The sequence below is a fragment of the Callorhinus ursinus genome, unplaced genomic scaffold (genome assembly GCF_003265705.2).
Source record: "Callorhinus ursinus isolate GAN/ISIS: 27379988/994484 unplaced genomic scaffold, GSC_fseal_2.0 scaffold11, whole genome shotgun sequence".
Classification (NCBI taxonomy): domain Eukaryota; kingdom Metazoa; phylum Chordata; class Mammalia; order Carnivora; family Otariidae; genus Callorhinus; species Callorhinus ursinus.
The window spans coordinates 59527772-59550740 of record NW_027397073.1 but is presented as its reverse complement, the minus strand read 5'-3'; the positions used below and the strand labels follow the sequence as shown (position 1 = coordinate 59550740).

Sequence of the window (22969 nt, the reverse complement as noted above, 5' to 3'; positions counted from 1 at the left end):
TTTAAAAGTACATCACATTAAGATCGTGCAAATATTTATCATGCGGTTATTTTAAGAAATCCATCTTTAGGGAAAAAAAAAAAACCACGTCTGGGTCTTCATCATCTTATAAAAATTCCTTTTTTTTCCTCTTCTCTGTTGCACTTGATCCCTCCCCAAGATACCTGGAGGCTGCAAGGGAGAAGTGATCAGATCCCAGAGTGAGTCTTGTTAATTCTCAGCAATTTAATGGGTAGGGGAAAACCTGCAGGTCTGCCTCTAGGCTATTTTTTAAAAGCTCTAATGGAAGATAAGCCAGAGCTCAAACTGGGATAAATCTCAGCTCTGTAGCCTGGAAGAGTCCAAGAACTACACCCTGGCTAGTAGAGGTAGCTTGAGTACCTTTTCACTTACTCTTAGAACCCTGAAGCCATATATTAAATTACCAGAATATGGCTAGAATATTCAGACCCTCAGAAGCTTGCAAGTCATGTTTCAGGGTTGGTGAAACACAGACTCCTAATTTCACTTGCTAATGGTTTCTTTTTATACAGGAGTGGTCCCACACAGTTCCGTAAACAAGGACCCATTCACTCACAGCCTGTGGTTAACAGTGGTATGCCTCTCTGCTTTAGCTAACATTTCTACAGTCCTTAGCTCTGTTTCTTTACTGAACGGAGTTTCAAAGTGTTGCTTGGTTTTTAGTTAGAACTTAGATAACACCTGCGCCCTTGCAGATAGGATACAGTCTCTGTGCATCTGAGAAGCCCTCAGGAAGGCCTTCCACAGACGTGTGGCTCTCTGATCCTCCCCCCCACCTCCCCTCCCCTACCCGGGTCCAGTCCCCGACCCTCTTACCCGGTGGACACCCAGTGGCCCTCGATTGCTGGTGGCATCTGCACAGTGATCCTCGCACCATTGTGAAGATGTTTGAGCATGTGATGGCACTGGGATTCCTTGAAAGCCCTCCAGGCACTTTTCTCTAAGGACCTGGGATGGGATCTGCTATCTGGATGAAGGAGGGCAGAACCCTCTCCCAGCCCTGAAAGAAAAGTGGAAGTTTGTTGAAAGGAGAGCTCACAGCAGACAGGAGTCAGGCTGAGGAACTGCCTCCTTGGCAAGAAATCACTGCAAATGGGGGACGCCTGGGTGGCTCAGTTGGTTAAGCGTCTGCCTTTGGCTCAAGTCATGATCTCAGGCTCCTCGTTCAGTGGGGAGTCTGCTTCTCCCTTTGCCTCTCCCCTCTGCTCCTGCTGTCTCTCAAATAAATAAATAAAATCTTTTAAAAAATTATTAAAAAAAGAAAAGAAAAGAAATCACTGCAAGTAGGAAATGCACTCTTACCCCACCAGGCTTATCACTGTCTCTGCTCTCCTGGAGTTAATATCTCAAAGGGGGATACGTCCTGGGAGACCATTTCCCAGGTGGGAAAGCCGGGAAAGCCGAGACCCACAGAGACAACACGGACTCTTGGGAGGTCTCTCGGCTGGTTCCTGGCAAAGGCTGAGCTCAAATCCGTGCGTCTGTGCAACGGCAAATAAAATGGTGCCTCTAAGTGAGCAGCTTACAGTGCAGATAAATGAATGTAACGGGCTGAAGAGAGAAATGAACGTGTTCCAAAGCCACCCAAGGGAGGGGTAAGAAAGGGGTCAGCAGGAAGGGAGACTCATGCAGTCACACATTCAGGTGAGGAGGGGGAAGAGCATGGAGACCAGCCTCAGTGGAAGGGGAATTCTGATGGGGTGGAGAAAGGCCCAGGAATAACTCAGAGGGCTCCTAACTGACATCTGCTCCCTGGCTGGGCTCCCCGCTGCTCCCACCAAGCCACGCATCTTCTGGTTCTCTCCATCTCTGATGGACACCCTCTACAGGGCTCGCCATCAGTGGGGCGCAAGTCATATACCCCCCTTCGGTGGGGGACGTGTGGGACATTTTTCCCCAATTACCTTCCCACTCCATTCCCCTCACACCCACGAAGGCAATGCTAATATAGGGTTCTAAATAAAGAATAACTACAAGAAGACTACATATTTTTATTTTCCACAGGTAAAGGAATATTAGGACTAAGTTCATCTTCAGTATAAGCAGTTTAGGTTGGCGGACCCTTAAACGTGCAAAATAACCAGCAGCCCCTGTTCAGAAGAAAGCACTGCCAGCTGACTGAGTTATAATCCGAAAGCCCACTCTTCCCTTTGAGATTCACTCCTGAAGTAATTAACACATCAATACGTCTTTATTGTGGACCTACTAAGTATTCAGCACTGTGCTAATAAAAAAAAAACCCAAAAAACCCTAGACAAAAATAAAAATATACACAAATAAAATGCACCCATCAGAACTGTACTATGAAGAGGCAATTATATATTTTGTAATCAACACCTAAATAACTTCATAGAGAAACCAGGGTTTACGGGGCATCGTTTAAAAATGCAAAGTTAGGCCCAGAACATGGTGACTTCGAGCAACGTGGTGAAAACCTACTAGAGAGACTCAGACCCACATGTTGATAACATTGAGATATTTATAAAATATTCAGATATTTGCCATGACTCAGAAGGCTGAACTAATCTGTTGAAAGTCTTTGGTACTGAGAAGACATGTGGGAACTCGGTTTTTCCTCTGAGCAAAATGCTGGCCTTGGGCTAAAGCAGCAACTTTGGATTGTTCCCTATGGATCTTGAATGAAGCAAAGGGCAACGAGGCAGAGACACCCATAAGTATGATTCAACTAAATAAAAAGTGTGAAAGGAGATTTGAAAATGAGATGATGATGCTATGTTCAAATGAATGCAAGCTCACGACCAACCCCGTTTAGCCCAACCAGGTGATTCGGACCCCAGCAAGAATGAGAGGAGCACTAAAACTCTGAAACCCACGCCTGGTGGTGTCCGTGCTCATGGGCTCCTGGTGGTTCAGCGAGGCCCTTCCCACCAGTGGCCCCTGCTTCCACGGAGGAAAGAAGATTGCATTTCTGGGTATTCTCTCCCTATGCCTTATTCAACCCTCCCCAGTGAAGTTGTGTGTTGGATGGAAACAGGTGTGTGTGACTATGACATTCGTCTTTCTGTCTGCCAAACTGGCCTCTTTTCAAAATGCACTGTCTTCCTACAATAAAGCTAGGGAAAAGAAAATGTTATCAAGAAAATTGTAATGAAGAGAAAATACACTTATTGTACTATCTTTATCGGAAAAAAAAATCCACATGGAAGTGGACCCACACAGTTCAGAGCTGTGTTGTTCAAGGGCCAACTGCACATGCATTTTGATCAGTGCCTACCCCTGCCACATAGTAAGGACCCTGACCCTTCAGTTGTTTGGCTGTGGCACTAGGCCAGGTGGAAAGGCTGAAAAATTCAGGGGTGAACTGTTAGCAATCCCACCATGGGACACTATACTGTGTCTTCGGAGTATTTATCATTCCAGTTCTTATGTTTTCATCCCCATTTGTCTGAGACCTCTGCTGATCTCTCAGTTGGCTTTGAACTGGAGGAGGGAAAGATGGTAGTATGGAACTCTACCAATCCCCAGGAGCTGTAATTATCTTGATGATGGGAAGCAGTTCCTGAACTCCCTGTTATTCAATCAAGAAATGAAAGATACTACAGCTTGCTGTCTGGTGGGTCAACTGCCTGTGTGATCAGTTACAATGTGGCTAACTTGAAACAGATTCTAATTCAAGTTATGAGGCATTGGGAGTTGGGGACGATTCTGCTTTAAATGTGACACTGAGCATGTGGTAAAGAATCATCTCCCTATCAACCAAGTTATGTTCTAAAAATTGATTTGTAAACCCCTTTACACCCTGCAAGTGCTTTCCCGTAAAGACAATAAAAGCTGGAAGGATAGTGGATATGGGTGAAGTCTCTAGAGCTAGGCTGTGCGAGTCTGAAACCGGATCTGCCACTTAAAGGATTTCATCGAATCCAAGACTTCAAGGATTGTGAAGATGCATCATTATTTTACTACCAGTGACAAAAACACTTGCAGCTCAATGATGACTGCACAACAGTCCCGCGATCCCCCTGCATCCTGCACAGCAGCGCCCAACTGCTCTGACATGGCTTTTATCTGTTCAAAGAGATTTGACAAGGGTTCTTGCCTTCAGTTGCAACCCTTCATGTGTGACGGGTAATAGGTTTGCTTTGCATGTATCTCAACAGCAAAACACGAACACAGCCACATCTTTTTGTGGGTCTTCCTTTCTATGCAATTGATTGTTGCTATGTGAGAAAATAGGGAATCACAGTTTATTCTCCTGGTGATAAATATCTGCCTCACTGATGTCAAACTCACACTCCACGGCTCTGTTACAAGGCCGCGCTGATTCTGAAGAGTGAAATTTATAAGTGAGTTATGGAGAAAATAACCAAGCACGCATGGCTCAAACATTTATTCTATTTTCAAAACTGACCTATCTGCAACAAATCCACAGACATGGAGTAACAAGGGGCCATATAAAGGAAGTGATGTGATGACAGTGTGAGCTGCTGTGTCCAGATTCACACAGGGGAAGACTGTAGCACCCCCGCATGACTGATGCCTGCAAGCTGACAGGGACTGGGACCCCCCCCCCAGACCAGAGGACGCACATCCACTGCAGAGATCTTAAAATATGGGGGGAAAAAGTGTATTTTCCAATCGATGAAACACACCATTAGTGTGGTGACCTGAAACAAATGACTTAACCTCGCCAAGCTTCCATCTACTCATCTGTAAAGAGGGGTAACATTACCCATCTCTCAGGGTTGTCTTCCTTACACATAGTTCTCATTAAATGGGTTATTATTTTAAATAATGATTAGGCTTTTAGATCGCCTTCAAAAAGTCCTTCCCAGCCAACAGCAGAGTTAAAATAATGGTAAAAGTCAGCCAGAGCCAGACTCCCTCTGAGCTCTGAGAAGGACAGCATGCTCAGAGTAAAGAAAGACACAGGGCTCCCTGAGTTAACTGGTGACCCTGAAGCAGAAGGGGGTGGGACCCAAAGCACTGGGCTCTGTGGTTGTTGACAAGTTCTACTCAGTTTAACAAATACCTATTCACTCTTATTTTGTATATTTTAGGAGCTGGAAGCATGAAGAAGAATGAAAATAAGTTTTTCTGACCTTGAGGCTCTCAAGGACTCACTGGCCTGAATGTCAAAGAACAAGGGTGGAGACGATGAAGGAGGATTCTGGGAAGGAAGCCGGGAGTTCAAAGGCAGAGGAAGAGGGAGTGGTGGTCAGAATTTGCCTGGGTCGTTCCTAAGGCCAGTCACACAGGAAGGGAGCCTACAGTGATGCTTTTTAACTAGGGGTGGAAGAAATAAAATCCCAGAGCCACCAATACGCCAATCATTTGAAAGCAGGCAAAAGATCATTACATCACTCGGGTTTCTAGAGACAAATCTCCACTCGGCCATCGCTCTTACCAGACAACGAGCACAGGTCACAGAAAATGGCAAGACTGTCAGGGCAGAAGAGAAGCAGCACGGGCAGGCAGGCAGAGGAAAACTCTACAGTTAGCATGGCTCTTCGGCATACAGTGAGTTAGGGTTTGCACTCGAGGCCGATACTAGGGTCAATTTTTAGGGTAGAAAAAACGGGATTGGTTCCCTTTCTATCTCTGACCTTTGAGTACCCATCACCTTGGTGGGGACAAAATTAAATGGGTCATGTGAAAGCCGGAGCTGCTGTACAGTCGGAGAAACTTGTCTCGTAGGTTTGCAGTCAATTGCCAACAGCGGTCTCCAATATTTACTTGGCTTGTCTGGTGGGGAAACTCTGGTTGGCCTTCTCATGAGTGCTACTTCTATGAAATGGCTTTTAGAATTAAAAGGTCATTTGAAGCACCAAGTCTACCTGCAGGAGAGGTCAAGATGAACATCTTTCCTTATCCCCCAAGACTTCTGTGTCAGGATCGCCCATGGCGTGCCCTCCACGGAAACCAGCCTTAGACTTCTGGTCAACCCAGGGACCCCTGTGTTCACTGTGTCGCTCAGAGGATGTCAACTCCAGTTGGGGACTGAAACTAGCAACTCATTCATTCAAACCATCAGAAAGGTTCTGAAGGGCCAGGCTCTGTTCTGGACATGGAAGCTACAAACATTATACCCTGAGGGAGTCTCAGTTGGGCCAGAAACCAGACCCCCAAGTGGGCTTGTAGAGTGACTCATAGGACAGAGAGAGCAGGCTCTGAATTCATCCTTGGACGGTTCATGGAGGGGCAACCACGCCTTGAATGCTGAATGGAAGTGATCTGGGCAGAGTTTACAGCATATTCAAACATAAAGAGGTAGACAGGAGGGGTTCACATAGGAGGAACCGGGCTGGGCTCAGGGAGGAGGGACCACAGGGTGGCCCACAACAGAGGAGCAGAAGAAGAGAGGCAGGGCCATGATCAAGAGTACCACATAGCACGCTGAGTGTGCATTTCACTGGAAAGGTTAAGAGAAACCACCAAAAGATGTTAAGCAATGTTAACAGCACAACAGGAATTCCATTTTGGGAAGACTGCTTTTCCCATTTTCAGAGGTATGGGAAACAGGTAGATCCATTCTGACACTTCTGTGATGATGGCTCAGCGTATCATTTTTGCCTGAATAAATGAGAAAGATAAGAGACGGGAACGACTCTGGACAAACAGCAGTAAATCTCTTTTGTAGTCTCTGAGTTTTTTGTCCTAACCATCTTATGCATGTTGTGGAGTAGGTATATAAGAAGTTATAGTCAAAGAAAGGAAAGAGGAGGGAAGGAAGGGAAAGAGGAAAGTGGGAACGAATACTAATTTAGCACTACATCTAAAAAGACACTTGTGCAAAATATTTATACGTCCTACTTTAACCTTACATTGTGTAAATCCGTCATCCTGGTACTTGGCAATGCAGTACTCAGGGGTGGTAACTATTAGAATAGCTGCTGAGTATCCCTATTATTTATAATAAATCTGCTTGCTATATATAACAACTTTTTAAAACCCCCATTTAATTGGACTACCCATGTAACTGGAAGTGTTGACTAATCACAACTACTGGTTGTTGAAAATTCTGCCATTGTATGTCGAATGCAGTTGACATTTATGGTCGTTCTTTGATGATTCGGGTTCTCAAAGTGGCTCAAGGTCATTATTAGGAACATCGGTCCCTGTAGGGTGGTACTCTGGACACAGAGATACTGGAGTGAACAGGTAACAACTCTGTTTAAGCCATGAAAAGTTTTTTCCTCATTTTTTATAAGCTGACGAAGTCTGTGTGTGGGAGTGCAGGTACAAAGAACATCAACATTTTGGTTAACTGAGGATTCTAGATATTTTGGTTAACTGAGAAGATTAGTTAGTCGGGTTCTTCTACTAAGATTTTGCTATAAATGAATCCAAGGAAAAGAGTATCTCAAAGGATTAAAAAACAACCACCATCCAGTAAGAAAGTGACTATGAATTTGGTCTTCAGGGTGGCTTGGAGGAGGTCATCCAATATGTGCCTTTTACTTGTATCAAAGTAAAAATTACAATAATGATAACAACTAAAGTTTGTGTAACACTTAACAATTTACTTTATGCATATGCTATCTCATTTATCAAATGCCAGTTACTACCCAGGTATAGAAAGTTATAAGCAGAGAACCACAGAGAACACAGTGAAGTGTTCTATAAACGGCCAGTCCATGACACCAAATAAGCTGGAAGCTCTCCATAGCACTGTTCCCTGTCCAGCAGAGCTCTGAATCAGGAAAACGACTTCACCATAAAATGGTATCCAAGACTGGGGGTCCCAGGGCCTGGGCTCAGATAAAATTATGATGCCAAGTGGGTATTTCTTTGAAGTAAGTGTGGGAGAAAATAGTAGACTTTGGAAGGAAATTATTCACTTGTTGAAAAAAAATTAATTTGTAAAGGCTTTACGGTATTATTTTACAGGTTACTACTTCTAGAGAACTAAACGAGATCCTGGAGCTCTGGAAGGTTTATTCACATGCATGCGTGCTCATGAGTGATTTACTCCCAGGGAGTAACAGTAATCCAAAATGACTGCAGAATGACCTTAACCACTATCATAATTGTAAAGTCTACAGTTCAGAGCCTGAAAACTCTCAATGATATCAATAAAAAAAAAACCAGATTTCCCGAAATGAAAGGAAGCATAGAGTTGGCCATTTATGTAGAGACTGACGGACACCCTAAATACAAAGCCTGTGTGCGTGACCAGATGACTGTTTACACCACTGAATTCACCGGATTATGCATTCAGAAAGCAGTCCTTAGCATAGTTGTCAAAGGGAATGAATATACTATTTTTGCTATGGTCATCCCCAGCAAAGCTTGTTCTTAAACCCATGGTGTTTTCAGGAAGCAGCCAGTCTAGGGACAGGGAGGGACTAAAGAGAAGAGTGAAGGGTGGGAGACCAGGGGAGCAAGTAGCAAGTAACTACTTGCCTTCTGAAAGTCAACATTCATTCACTGACCAAATAGCTAAGTGCCTACTGCATGTGAGGTTCTCGCTCGCACACGGGCCATTGTTTTTAATGAAAGGAAACAAGAAATAGAAAGTATACTCCATGTCCAAATCCCCAATTTTTCAATAACATTTTTAAAAATTTGAATTATCTAGGTATATTCCAGAGTTTCTCACCTGCCAATCGAGATCGAGAACCAAAAGTTCCAAACCACTTTACATGTAATAAAATGTAAAATTAGTGGGGAAGGAAACAATTTTCAAGCACATTTGGGACTGACCTAATCTTTGATCAGGTCGGTCTCTATAATATGTAGTTCAATGCTTTAAAAAAATTTTTTTTAAAGGCTAAATAAGCATATGTAAGAATATTAACAATGGTTGTCTCTGGGGAGGGGCTTCTGAGTGATTCTTTTCTTGCTCATTTCGCATGCTTCTGTTTTAAATAATGTGACATGTATTACTTAATCAGAGTGAGAAAGTATTCTCAAGTTAGAACTGGTGTGATATGTAAAAACCCAAAGCAGATAAAATGTGGCTGATTAGATTAAATGCAGGTAATTACTTAGCCATGAAATTGCCCTGCCCAATTAAATAAGCAGTCATTACTGTAACTGTATGCTTTACCGTGGATTCTGCTAGATAAGCTCCAGCACAGCTTTCCATGTGTTGGAATAAAAGCCTGTATGCATTGCAGACAAACTGGATTTTACTACCATGTGGGTAGCTATGCCTACCAAGCTCTTATTTTTATTTCCACATTGTTTTGTGAGATAAAAGCTGAAAGAGCTGCTCTTGCCAATCTTTAAACCTTTTTATCTAAAAGTATTTTTCCTTTTATGAGAAATATAATAAAGTCAAGATTTCAAATTCCTGGCTCCATTCAACCGTAGCTGAAAATGAGGTAATTTTCTATGTCATTTTCTTCTAATGCCATGGTCCCCAGGCTAGACAATGGGGTCGAACCACAAACTGCACAATTTACATGTTACATCTGTAGTTCACTGCTGCTGCCGCACCCATGCTCTTCAGCACAGTCGCGCCCGTGTGTGTGTGTGTGTGTGTGTGTATGGTGTACGTGGAGTATGTGTATGTTTGGGGCGGTCTGGTGGGATTCTCAGCAGGGAAAGTACTATAGTCATCCAGAGCATACCATCCTCCCCGCTCTGGGGGCCTGCAACAAGCTTTCCTTCCTCACCCCTCGATATTCTTTGGGGCTCTGCAGGAAAGGGAGTATGCACCTCCTCACAGCTCCTGTCCCTGGCATGTGGGGGTACTTGGCACACAGGAGGGCCTCATAAATGTACTTGCTGAATAAAACTGGAAAACCCTTACAGAATACCCTTAATAATTTTAGGGTGTCACACTATCATTTCTCTAACCTTGATACCTATCACATGACTTTCCAGAATAATTCTATTCCCATAAGGACCCGAACACATAAAATCTTGACACAGTAAGAAGGCGTGCGTGAACAACAATGGCAGGGTCTTCACTTCAATGCTACACACCAGGGTCTACTGAAGACACGTCCTGCTGTGTGAGTTTCAGCAGATGTATACAATCAGTAACATAGCTTTTCATGTTTCTAGTCTTAAATGTCTTATGCTTCACTTTAATTGATTATATCAAGTTGTCATCAGTCTGTCCCTAAACAGTATGTAATTACACAGTCATATCATCCACTTAAGGTTTAGTTCTCTTCTCATTTGGGGAGAAAAAGAATGAACATGGCTACTATAGATGTGCCTAGCCACATGTTTGAAGCAAGTCAACTGATTTTGCAAGAGAATATTTAACATCTAAGACCCTTGCTCCTTGTTATGTTCCAACGAGTCATATTTCTTTTCAAGATTTCATTTTATGACCAAGGAGGAAAGGGTGCAGGAGACACAATGGTTTCTTGGTTACAAAAACTGTCTTCTTCAGTAAAACGGTATTTCAAAGATTCCTATTTTACCCTATATAAGTGTTTTGTCCGATTTTGTTAGGTAAGCTCTCACTTGGAAATTTACAGTTTTGTAGTTTTTTTTTTTTTTCATTTTGCTAGAATATGCTTGAATGAAAGGGAATAGCTCAAAAGTGCCTTCACCTTTCAGAAAAGTCAACTAATTCTACACAAGTAAACAGCACGGGGGGATAGAACATCTCTCCCAACATCAGTTCCAAAACTTAAAATCAAATATTTCCATTAGCAAGGAGAGTCCGCACTTTGCTGTGCATTAAAGCACCACTTATTCTGGAATACCTCATGCTAATCTGTGTTTCTGGAGCCGAATGATTTTTGTGGCTTTTCATCTAAGCAAAGAAAACAGTGATAATGGACATCTTCCAGCTGCATACCTCCGTGACATTCAATAGGTTTTATTTGGATTAAGAAATTCAATTGTTTTCAGAAGTTGGAGAGGAAAGTAAAATTGACATGTATACTTCCATGCCATTAAATTTTGAACTTGAGTCCTGCCCTACATTTACAGTTTAAAAAACAGCAAAAACAAACAACAGGCTCAAGTCTAGCCAGAGCCTACTTACCAGTAGGACATAGGGGTGATTTATGATTTGCAATTAGTGGAAATAAAAGTAACCAACAAACTGAGCAAAGACTGGAGGCCAAACATTGTAGTTTCTATGTCATCCTTACACGGAATTTTCATAAAGGCCTTGTGTACTTTTTAATCTTATTAATGTGACTTGCTAGTATAAGAATCTATAAATGATGTCTGAAACTACACTTATTAAAGTTTGTCACAAACACACTCCTAACCCCCAAAAATCTGTTGTTACCAAAATTGCTACCATAAATAAATAGTGTCCTATGTTTAATAAAATAAGATGCCTAGGTATCAGGAAAAAAATCATTAAGCCATTCTAAGAAGATTTTGACTCATAACTATTAAAATATATGATCAAGCTCATCTGTCGCTACAGAATTTTTAAATGTTTGTAAAACCTCCGACTATAGAGTAGGACACATTCATCAAGCCATTCTCTTGGGTTAAGATGGTTAATGCCTATTTTCAGTGAAAACTACTTCAATTGGGGAAAATCAGGAGGAAAAAGGGGGAAAAGAATACTCAATTGTTTCCCGGTGCTTTACATTATCCTAATGAATTACCACAAGCCTTTCTTAAATCCCAAGGATTTATACATTGAACAACCATTCCATCTGTTTATTTTTTTATGCTAGAGTCCAACACTCCCTGCAGGATCCAAGTTGATCTTTGAGCAACGTCAGCGTTAATAATTTTGCCATTGCAGACCCACTTTGAAATTGGATAATTTTTTGCAGGGTATCCATGCCATCCAATTAAAATTCGCAAACGCCTTTTTTCTCTTATATCCTCTTCGTCACACATGTATAGGCATGCACACACATGCACGGGGTCTGACTTCTCCCCCCCAACCCCCCCGGCTGGGTTATAGTGCAGACTGCCCCCTTCCTTCCACCACAAAGTTCTCCCAGCACAACCGGGTCTGGATAAATCTCTTATCCCAAGAAATTCAGGCCAACACAGACTCAAACTGGGAGATTTCGGGCTATACTTACAAGGATTTACTGGGGCTTTTATTACCAACTATTAGTTATTATCCCAGCTTGGACTAGCGGGCAGGCTAGGAAGTATAATTACAACACCCACCTCTGAAAGGAGGGAGAAAGCGTTCAGAATAAGCCGGTCCAAGCCGCACTTCTGAGGCTCACTTTTACAGTCCAAAATGCAAAAAAATCCTGTTTATTCCAAATTTTCAAGTAATTTCTCATTTGAAAGTCATTTTACCATCCTGCCATTTTTGTTCGCAGATATTACAACAGATTTTTTTAAGGGGACAATTTTCTGTTTCATCTCTCTCACCCTCTTTCTTCTGGTGTGTGTGGCAGCTGCTGTTTGATCTGCTCATTGGCTCTGATTTGTTTCATGTTTCAGCCAAAGATTAAAACTGCTCTGTAATTCTAAGCAGATGGGCCTAGGAGTGCAACCCTGTAATTATACCTTCTCTCTTTGGCCCTCAAACTGCAAGCCTTCCATCCTGACTTTTCAAAGTCTGGGATCACTGGGGCTCAGTGGACACACCTTGGCAATCAGGCAGGTGTGGCCCCACCAAGCACCTTAGCAGAGCCTGCAGTGCCAGAGCTGTCTGCCCTGAAGCGGGATGACAAAGAAAAGAGCCACTTACACAGCTCCGGGGCTCGTGCCTTCCTGGATCACGCAGGGTGGCGGGCGCAGGGGTGTGGGGAGGGGGTCACAGCCTGGTCTTCAGTGCTAGCTATAAAGCATCAATGCATTCAAGCTCCACCGAGAGCTGCGGGTCCTGCTTAGAAACTGACGGTCCTTGAGGGTGCTCATCTGACCTGCAGGGGTTTTGGAGGCTTGGAGGTGTGGAGACGCTCTGCTGAAATGTCAGGTGTCCACCATTAGGGAAAGTTCACTCAGGATTTCTGAATCAGCACAACATGTTCTGCCACCACCTGCAGCGAGGATCAACACCAATCTACCACAAAATCTGCCTTATTTTTCTCAGTGCAATTCCTGGAACTCTTTGAAGGAGCTGAGGTTCTCTAGCTAAGGGTTTACTGGAGCCCCCGAGGAAATGTGGTCCATGAGGCGCAGAAACAAAAGCATCAAGCAAGAGTCTGAAGGAAACCGGGTGTCCAGTTCCGGAGAACCTTCAGAGACCGGTTTTCATGATTACACCTTGGGTGTTAAGAGTCCCCTGCTCCTTGCGACTGCACCCAGTCCACTTGGGGCGAGAGCCGCATCACCACACCTTCAGCAAACACTAGTCCTCTCCGAGGGCACAGAGAAACGCGCGCGGGCTGTTTCTCCCCTTAAATGACCACAGTTTCGCTTTACAGCCCCACAAAACCTTGCACCACATCAAGAGCCCCTCCCGCGGACACTCTTGACACTTTGGAGACCGGATCGCGGAGCCCGCGACTTCATGACAGTCTGTACTTTGAAACCCCAACAGGACAGAAAAGTTTTCCCTGTAACTTGACGCAATCCGTTCAGGAGTTAAAAGGTGTCTGTGTGTGAGCTCTGCACCCTTCCAGAAAGCAAGCTCCAGCCTCAAACCAGCTCCGGGCGCCGCCGGGGGACCCGCGAGCCCCCTCTCCCGGGGCCGGGCAGGGGGAGCAGCGGCTGCGCCCGGGCTCCCCGGCGCCCGCGCAGGAACTCACCGTGAAGCAGGAGGGCCGGGAACAGGTACGCGAGTAGGAGGCGGCACAGACCGGACATCTCCAGTCCTCCTCCCGGACCGCCCGAGCCGCCCGCCGTCCAGGGACGCCGCTCCCCGGGAACGGCCGCGGCGCCGCGCGCGCTCTGTCCCCCCGCCTCCAGCCCGGAGGACGCGACGAGGCGGCGGCGTGGCGACACCGGCGGCCGGCCCAGGCCCCGCGCGTCAGGCGGCCGCGGCGCGCCCCATGCCCGGGGGGCGCGGTGCGGGGGCTGCGGGGCGCGCGCTCGCTGGGCGCCGTCGGGCCCCGCGCGCCCGGCCCGGCCCTGTCCGCGCTCCCGGCCTCCCGGCACCCGGGCCCTCTGCGTCCCTCCCCGGCCACCGCCGCCGCCGCGCGCGCCGCTCCGAGCTGCAGTGGCCGCCACCGCCGCCGCAGCTGCAGCGTCTCTTCATATTTCCCGAGCGCCGCCGTTGGGGCGGCCGGGCCGCGGGCCGGGGGAGGAGCCGGGGGAGGAGTCGGGGCGGTGACGCCGCGTCACCGCCTCCCGGGCCGCAGCCGGGGGCCGGGGACGCGGAGACTTGAAAGGGCGCGTGGGGCACCGCCTCTCCCGCCTTCCTCTCCAGCCTCCTCCCCTGTCCTCCTTTCCAGCCCCTTCTCCTCCTCCTGCCTCCTCCCTCTCCCTCCGCGCCTCCCCCCCCCCCCGCCCAGTTCTTAACCTTCTCCCTCCCGCCAGCATCCCCCTCTCCCAGCCCGGGGATCAACGCCTCTTTCCCTCCTTCCCCTCGGCCGCCGCGCCCCCGCCGGCCAGGAAAGAGGTGCCCTTCGCCCTCCCGGCCTCCACCCCGGGGAACTCTGGACCCTTTCTCTTGCCTCCGCAGGGGTGGGGGCACCACTTGTGAAAGGTGTTCCAAAAAGAGGTGGGGGGCGCTGCAGGGCTGGGGGATTCGTGGAGGGGGTCTGAGAAAAGTCCGCTTGCAAGGATTGGAGTGTGTGGGTGTGTAGGCACGCGCGCGTGTCCGGGCGCAGGAGAGAAAAAGAGACTAGGAGAGACAGGAGATTAGTGCAAAGAGGAGTTGAGTTCTGGAAAATTGCTCAGGGTGGGGACGCTGCAGTGCCGGCTCCCTCAGGGGTGCAGTGCGCGCCGACAATCTTACCCCCGTGAGCAAGGAGCCCTGTCACAGGCCCCAACCTGTGAAGGGAATGGTGTAGGCAACAGGAGCTCTTGCTCTTCTTCCCCTTCCAGGAGGCAAATGACTTGCTGAAACACGGGAGAAATCTCCGAGAAACACTCGCTGTCAGTCCCCAAGAAAGTGCACCGAGGCCCCTTCTCTGGTTCTCCGCTCTCCCAGCCCAAATCTTGATTTTTATCTGTGTTCTGTGGGCCTTTGGGTATGGTCAATTTGACAGTGGCTTTTAAGACACAAGGCGGGAATGGCTTCAACTCTCTCAATTCCCCAGGGAGCGGGTACAAGCTGTTTCGGTCCATGGCAGCTCCCCTGGTAGGCTGATGTGCCAGGGCCCTCGCATTTCTCTGGAGGCCTCTCCTCTGCAGAGCTCCTCCATGGGCCTTTCACCAGCTCCCAGAAGGTTTCTCCAGGCTCTTAGGCTAAATGTCACCCCCTCCTCACACTGGGATAAGGAGCAGCCACGGGACCAGATGGAATCAAGAGAACATTTCTTGACTCTGCTAGTGTTTTTCATAAATAAAACACTTAAAAAGAATGCCTAATTTCCCAAGAGAGCTCTCTGCCCCTTTGAACAATGTAACAATTCAACTCTTTATGCTCTAGACTTTCAAAATTAGTGGGACCTTAGCAGGGGCATAAAATTTAGAAAGTAGGTAAGAATACATTTGACAGTTTCTACTTTTCCAGTTTTTTTTCTTTCTTTTTTTTTTTTCCTGAGAAAGCCACGGGTCTTTTGATGGGATGGTGCTGATACTGTTTGACGTGCTTCAATTTTTATCACCATCATTATCATCTTTCCATCTTTAATGAGAGGGATCATAACATGTACCACCTGCCTGGCTCACAAGGATGTTGTGAGGATTCTGAGCCATTGTTTGCAAATCTCAGAGATGAAAGACTCCCGCTGTGGGAGAGAAGGGAAGGTTGAGCAGGAGCATTCTTTCGTGCTGGGCTTGCTTTGCAGCATCTCTCTGGGCCCACTTTGTTCCCAGTCTCTGGCTTGTCCCAGTTAGGAGGTTTGAGTAGCAGATTATGACTTGTTGGATTTGAATGCTGCCCAAAGGTCAATCGTGTTTAAAGCAGGAACTTGGTTTCCTCACGAATGTTGGGCAGTTGGAAATGATGTAAACAGCCTACTTGGCTGCTTCAAGCAGAACATTAGCCTTGTCACCAAGAACACATACTAGGCAGTGTTTAGCTTTTCTATGCCTTCTAGTCATTTGATGTTTTAGGCTATCAGCGAATATTTGAAACAAACAAACAACAGGAGGGAACATTAGGGATGGTGTGCTTATGAGTAAGCAACTGGGTTGATAGTAATTGAAAAATGTCAAGGTCATTCATCACATGTTAGCAGAAAAATTAGGTAATATATCTAGTTAAATAATTATTTGATTCTGTGTTTTAAGAAAAAGAAGAAACCAGCAGGCCAGCCAATAATTTGCTGTCATCTTGACAGTCAAGTTGATTCAATTTTTATTTTTCCAACTGGTTTTACTGGTGTGGTATAAACATAGCCAGAATGATGTCATCAGCTTAAAATGTGTTTTGCCAGTGTATTTTCTACATGTAGCGTCTTGGATTTAAAGACTTGACCCTCGACCCTCCGCATAATATCCAGCCAGAGTCGCTGCTCGCAGAAATTCCCTCATCGCATTCTGCCTTGTCCTAGCTGTAGGGTTCACTCTCTGTATTCATTTTTACTTTTGCCCTGAGTGTGCTCGCTTCTGGAAGGGAATAATGAAAACAACAGTAGGAATTTGTCTTAGAGTGATTACATAGTACGTGGCTATCTGCTTAGAGTAATAGAATTGGGGTGAGGGCTTTTTCTGGGAGGTAATAAGGTGGCTGTGAGCTCCGGCTCAGAAGTGGGCCCCTTGCAACCGGCACAGGGAATTTCCCCAGGCCACTTGCAAGGACCAAGCCTTGAGCAGGAGCGTGAGTAGCCAGGTCCTGGTGATAATGGGAGAGTCCTGGCCGGGGCAGCTGGAAAAGATACCCTCAGCAGTATCAAACAGTATGTTACAAGAGAGCTACTCATAACTAATTTTGGGCATGTTGATGAGGAAGAGGAAAGTCAAAGGGGCTGAGTTCTCAGGCATGCGGCAAATCAGAGGCGCACTTGGAACTCCTGTGATTGTTCCGTCACCAGCTCACGGGGCCTCTCACATGCTTAGGGAGTGGTCTTTTCCCATAAACACTGCTGATCCTAACTCAGAGCCTCTTCAATCAGCTCCGGCTCTGAGTCAGAACCACCCTTTGCTCTTCCCCCAGTCACTCTGAATCATGAGCACATTTTCTGGAATGGACTGTGCTGGCCACATAGCTCGAGGGATCACCTTGGCTTGGTTTTCTTAGGAGGGTGTCTCAAGTATTAGTGAGCAGAGTAGGGGACAGCTCAACTGCATCATTATCCCAGGAGGCACAAGGACCAATGTCCTTTAAAACCTGTGCCAAGATTTGGTTTCCAACTGACTAAAGATGTATAATCGTGCAAGTCATTTGCAACTTTGGAGATTCCATGTTTTTCAGTTCTCGAAGAAAATGATAGTTTTAAGAAGGGTCAGAGGAATGAAAACATGAATTCTGAAATGTATTCAACTATGAATAAGGTTGAAAGCATTTTACTACTGCTGCGTCCTCAGAAGATGGGAAGTGTCACTGAGAATAGACTTTTTGTGAAACTTGCTGGATGTCAGTGCCCAGCCTGTGACACTGTGGAAATGCCTCTGAGTGTGAGAGGCTGGAGGACAGGAATGGTGTCTAGTCATGACTCAACCCCTTTGAGCATCTGTGTCAGTGTTTTCATTTTTTTTTTTTTTGTCCGCAGCAGGACTTCAATAGTTGATAAAGACATTACATTTAAAAAATCTTATACAGCTTCCTTAGGAGGCAGAGCTAATAACATTATCCTGAGGAGTCCTTAGAAAGGGACATACATCTGAGTTACATTTTTAAGATACGTTAGGCAGAACAAACTCTATTTTGAAAATAAAGTAAGTTTAGATGTATTTCTGAGTGACATGGTCTTCTGAGCTTCAGAAATTAAAGGTTACATTCCATTGTATCCTCATGGCGGTTATCAGAAGAAACCACTAAAATGTTTGTGAGCTTAGCATTCATTCATTCATCCAGTCATCCATCCAACATGTGACCACTGTTGAATATAGATATATATGTACAATCATCCCAAAATAGGGAAAGAGATGCATGAGGATGGCCCAGCTTACCCATCCCTTCACCCCATGTCACAAGTCTTTGTGGGGCCAATGATGAGACTTGGGACCCTTAACACCGAAGGAAAATATGAGATCAACAGGGACAGGAGACAATAAAGGACCTCAGTAACATTTTTTGTCTATACGTTCATGTGTTCCTTATAATATTCTTTCTTGGTTGCCCTGTATGTCTAACTGCTTGATCTGCTTAACGAGATTACTTGGCTCTTTGAGGGCAGGAAGAAAATTGGGTATTATGTTTGCCTCTCCTCCCCCCAAGTCCCTTCACAAATCTTTCCATAATGGGCATTTGTTGGGCTGGTAGATGAGGCAGGATAAGATCAGACCATCAAGAAAGAGTCTTTATGAGGCCAACACCACCCTAAGCCACCACAGCACACAACTACAGAAACAGGAAGACACAAAAACACTGGTATTCAATCCGAGCACGCCCTGTGTTGTTATGGCACACATAGCAACGCTCAAACATGTTTGTCAAATGAGAGGCAGTGTGGCACGCTTGGTAAGGAGCCAGATTCACCAGGCTCAGGTCTCGCAGCTAGAGGACCTTGGGCAAGTTACTTAACATGGCTGTGAAATGGGGATGAAAGTAGCATATACCTGCACAGAGTCAAGCGCTATGTAAGCGCACCCTAAAAAATAACTCACTGACAATGATGGCATCAGACTAGACCATACATTCTCAATGATGGTGAAATCGCCCCCAAGAGGGTGAAAACTGAGCTTTGGTGGGGAAAGGGTGTGAAAAACAAAACCAGAAACAAAACTCTTCCGATGGTTTGTGGCTCTCCAAAGGGACACGGTGCTTAAACAGGTGTACTGTATAGCTTCATTACTTACAATTTAATGGGGACAGGAAGCAATTAGGAATAAATGTCTAAAAACCTCCTTGGGGAGCCTTAATGAGAAAAGTTTGAGTAACAGTACTAGAGGAATGAAGTTAAGATTAGTCCTATTATAATTAATCATATAGCAAACGTTTATAATAACTTCATTTCTTTAATTCACTTGATATGTTTTGATTATGTGAAATGAAATATGTTTTACTTCAACTGACCATCTGGTGTGGCATTCTACCATTGATTACATCATCCTAATATCACATTCAAATACTGTTTATCTTTGATTTAGATACTGGAATGATTACTAGCTCCCTTCACAGATGGGAAAGCTAAGGCCAAAGAGATTAAGCGCTTTGCCTAAAAGTCATACAACTTTCGAGGGGCAGAGTCGGTAGGGTTCCTAACTTCCAAAGGAGGTGCTACCTCCAGCTCTAAGGCCATGTCACCAAAAATAAATGCTTTTTACCTCTCAGAAGTAAACAAACAAACCCCCCAAAAAACAAAAACCAAACAACGTTGAGTTAGATGTGTTTTGAGACATGCAAGCTAAAAAGGCAATACCATCGAGGCTATTTGGACATTTCTTGCAACTGTCATCTGGATGGTTGGTGCTGCAGTTCCCTGTTTTACATGTAAAATATCTAAACAGTCTAATTTCTAGAACAGATTATTGCAGTCTGTAAGATAGGGGTGTTGAGCAGGAGGTCACTAAAGTGCTGCCCGCTGCTGCGAGTCTCTGAACTTCTTGGCGTGAGGGCGTGCCCCGCCGGGCGGTGTATATACGGAATGATGAGCTGTGCACGCATAACTGTGTGCACTCTCATCCCGTCTCCCTGAAGGGCAGGTCTCTAATGCAGTGTGGAGCTTAAACAAAACAGTCCTCTGGGTCACCAACTGCAACATTATGGAGTCCATAGTGACGCCTAACCTCCGCGTTCGTGTAACACTTGGTAATTCTCAAAAGACGTCCAAATACATGGTCTTCTTTTGACCTTCATGCAATTCGGTGAAGGCCAGACGACTGCCAGGGCTGTCCTGATGTAGGGATGCAAACTTGAGTTTCAGAGATTACGATGTCTGTGCTAAGATCTCATGACAAAGAACGCTTCATAATTTTGCATCTCCACGCACTGACAATATTACTTTAGCTCTATCAGGGCAGAGCAGGTCCTAGCTTAGGCCCTAACTGTTTTATTTTTTATACAGAACTTGGTGTCCTTGCTGCCTCTATCCTTAGGCAGGCATCAGGGGGAATCTTTTATAAATAGACGCAATATTCAAAAAGCACCAGAGTTTGTTTAAAAATAAATTAGTCAGGGGCACCTGAGTGGCTCAGTCGGTTAAGCATGTGCCTTTAGCTCAGGTCATGATCCCGGGGTCCTGGGATCGAGTCCTGCATGGGGCTCCCTGCTCAGCGGAGAGTCTGCTTCTCTCTCTACCTCTCCCCATGCTTGTGCTCTCTCTCTCTGTCAAATAAATATATAAGATCTCTAGAGAACTAAATTAATCGTATTAATCTAGGAACACTATAAGGGTATATAGTTTATTTTCTCACATTTCAGCTCTAGATTTTTCATATGCTTTAGCCTGGTGTCTAAATTAGTAGTTATTTACAGACTCTCAATTGATTAGATGGGACCTAATGTTGTATTGTAATGGATCCATCGAGTCAAATGAAAGCAGCAAATATGCTGGCGAATCATGCTAGGAAGTAGAAGGAGGTAAGAAACTGAGTCATGCACACCAACGAAGCTCATTGAACAAGAGGTCAGCAGACAGTCAGTTCATCCAGAACAAGACAGCATGCTTAGGAAGGAGTCTCTGGTCATAAAAGTCTAATGTGGACCCGTTGGCTGACCCACACCAGTGTGCTGACCCCACACTGAGGATGGTGGCATGGCTACCCACACACATAGTGTCTGCAGGTGGACTCGGGCAGGTGGTCAAGCTGTACAGTTAGGCTGTCGGCCTTGAGGCCAGAACTCACTTCTTTCATGTTGGAATGGGAGAAGGGTTGAGTAACTCCAAAACAGTGGAAGTGAAACAACTGACCATAAAGCCGATGGGAGAAATGCCAAACAGGTACTCTCACACTTGGAGAGGTGGAATCTACCTGTGGTGGGTGGCAAGGAGCCTTGAAGTTAGCCAGTGAGTTCACAGCCACAAGGAGTCTGAGGACTGTTAAGGTCAGACTTCCCCCAAGGTCATACAAGCTGGGGTCCGGGTCCAGAGCCGGGACCAGACACCGGGTGCCCCATCTCATTTCAGGGCATCTCTCCCTTCCACCTGGTGCTTCAGGTCTGTATTTTCTCTCTCGTAATGATCAAAAATTTGGAAAGCAGGACCTTATGAGGCATTATGTTGTTGAATTAATTATATTTTGGATTTCCCCTTCAATATATATTCTGCATCATTAATTCTTTCCTTCACTGCATCGATTCTGCCTTTGCTGCCTCTTGGAGGTACATGAGGTTCTTCTGTCCTGGATCAAAATATTTTCTACTTTACAAGAAGCTCCTGGTTTATAATCTTGTAAGTTTTTAACATGACAAACTAAGCGATTCGATTTTATCTGTGGTACTTATATTTTTTTTTTTTGTCTCCATCATGGTAGCTGTTGACTTTGTGCCCTTTGGTGCAGAATGGCCACTGTGATTCCGTGAGGTGAGCTACTGGGGAAAGCCACTCCTGAAGGATTCATACGTGTTGCAGAGAGAGCCTGGGGAGAGACAGACAAAGGAAAGGAATTAGAGGCTACGTGTTGATTCTGCCATACCTTCCTAGATCCTCCGACTCATCTTTCTAATATTTTAATGCAGAATGAAATGCAGAGACGTTTTCCTTGCCATCACGTAACTGGCAAATATGCCAAGACTTGGTAGCTCTCTAGGAACATGGCAGGTAGAGAGAGGGGCACTGGTTGATTCTGGGCTTCACGGAGGAGAGGCTAAGGCATTCCTGGCCCACGCTGAATTTAACATTGTGCTCTGTGGCCATCAATTCCATGGAAGCCATGGTGGCAGAGAGACCTCCTGAGACGTGACAGTTTTTAGAGGTGGGATGGCTTTCTAGAAGGCCATTTGAAGAGGGCTGACCCCACATATTATACTTGAATTCAGTAACTCAGGTTTAACATCTTAATCCAATCCCCTGGACACAATTTTACACAGAAGACCCTCCATTCTCCCCTCCCCCACACACGTCCACCGCTCTGCCCTAGAGAGGTGACCTTCCCGTGGAGCCCAAGCATTTGTGCAGAGCTGAGCCTGGCTGTAGGAGGTGGGTGCTGGAGCAGAAGAGCTACAAAGCACTGGACAGACAGCAGTAGTTATTACAATGGCTGCCAGGGGACAAGTCCACATGTGCAGGTGTCTTGCCCCAACTCCTTTAAAATCCTCACCTTCAAGTGTCCATCAATAGATAAACAGATAAAGAAGATATATATATAAAATACATACCATTATATATAATATATATTCCATTATATATAATGTATATTCCATTATATAATATATTCCATTATATAATATGTTCCATAATATATATATTATATATCCAATATTTATGGAATATATTATGGAATTCCATATATTTTTATTTTTTTATTTTTTTATTTTATTTTATTTTATTTTTTTAAGATTTTATTTATTTATTCATGAGAGACACAGAGAGAGAGAGAGAGAGAGAGAGAGAGAGAGAGAGACGCAGAGGAGAAGCAGGCTCCCAAGGAGCAGGGAGCCCGATGTGGGACTCGATCCCAGGACTCTGGGATCATGACCTGAGCCGAAGGCAGACGCCCAACCATCTGAGCCACCCAGGCGCCCGAATTCCATATATTTTTATATGTGTGTGTGTGTGTGTGTGTGTGTATAGATATATATAATGGAATATTACTCAGTCATCAAAAAGAATGAAATTGCGCCATTTGCAACCACATGGGGAGCCAGAGAGTAAAATGCTAAGTGAAATTAGAGAATGACAAGTACCGTATGATTGCACTCATATATGGAATTTAAGTAACAAAACAAATGAACAAAGGGTGAAAAACAAAGAGACCAAAAAACAGACCCTTAAGTGTCAAAAACAAACTGATGGTTACCAGAGAGGAGGTGGGTAGGGGAGTG

General features: G+C 45.2%; 1 protein-coding gene across 1 annotated transcript in view; it reads right to left on the bottom strand.

Moving 5' to 3' along the window:
• The window catches only part of APCDD1 (APC down-regulated 1), a 31626-nt gene extending 17843 nt beyond the window's left edge, over positions 1-13783 (bottom strand). The window contains exons 1-2 of the mRNA XM_025886520.2: positions 13581-13783; positions 838-1021 (exon numbers count right to left, since the gene is read on the bottom strand). Coding sequence (XP_025742305.1) covers positions 838-1021; positions 13581-13638 — 242 coding nt within the window. The 5' untranslated portion in view covers positions 13639-13783. The remainder of the gene's footprint in view (positions 1-837; positions 1022-13580) is intronic.
• Between the last annotated feature and the right edge of the window lie 9186 nt (positions 13784-22969).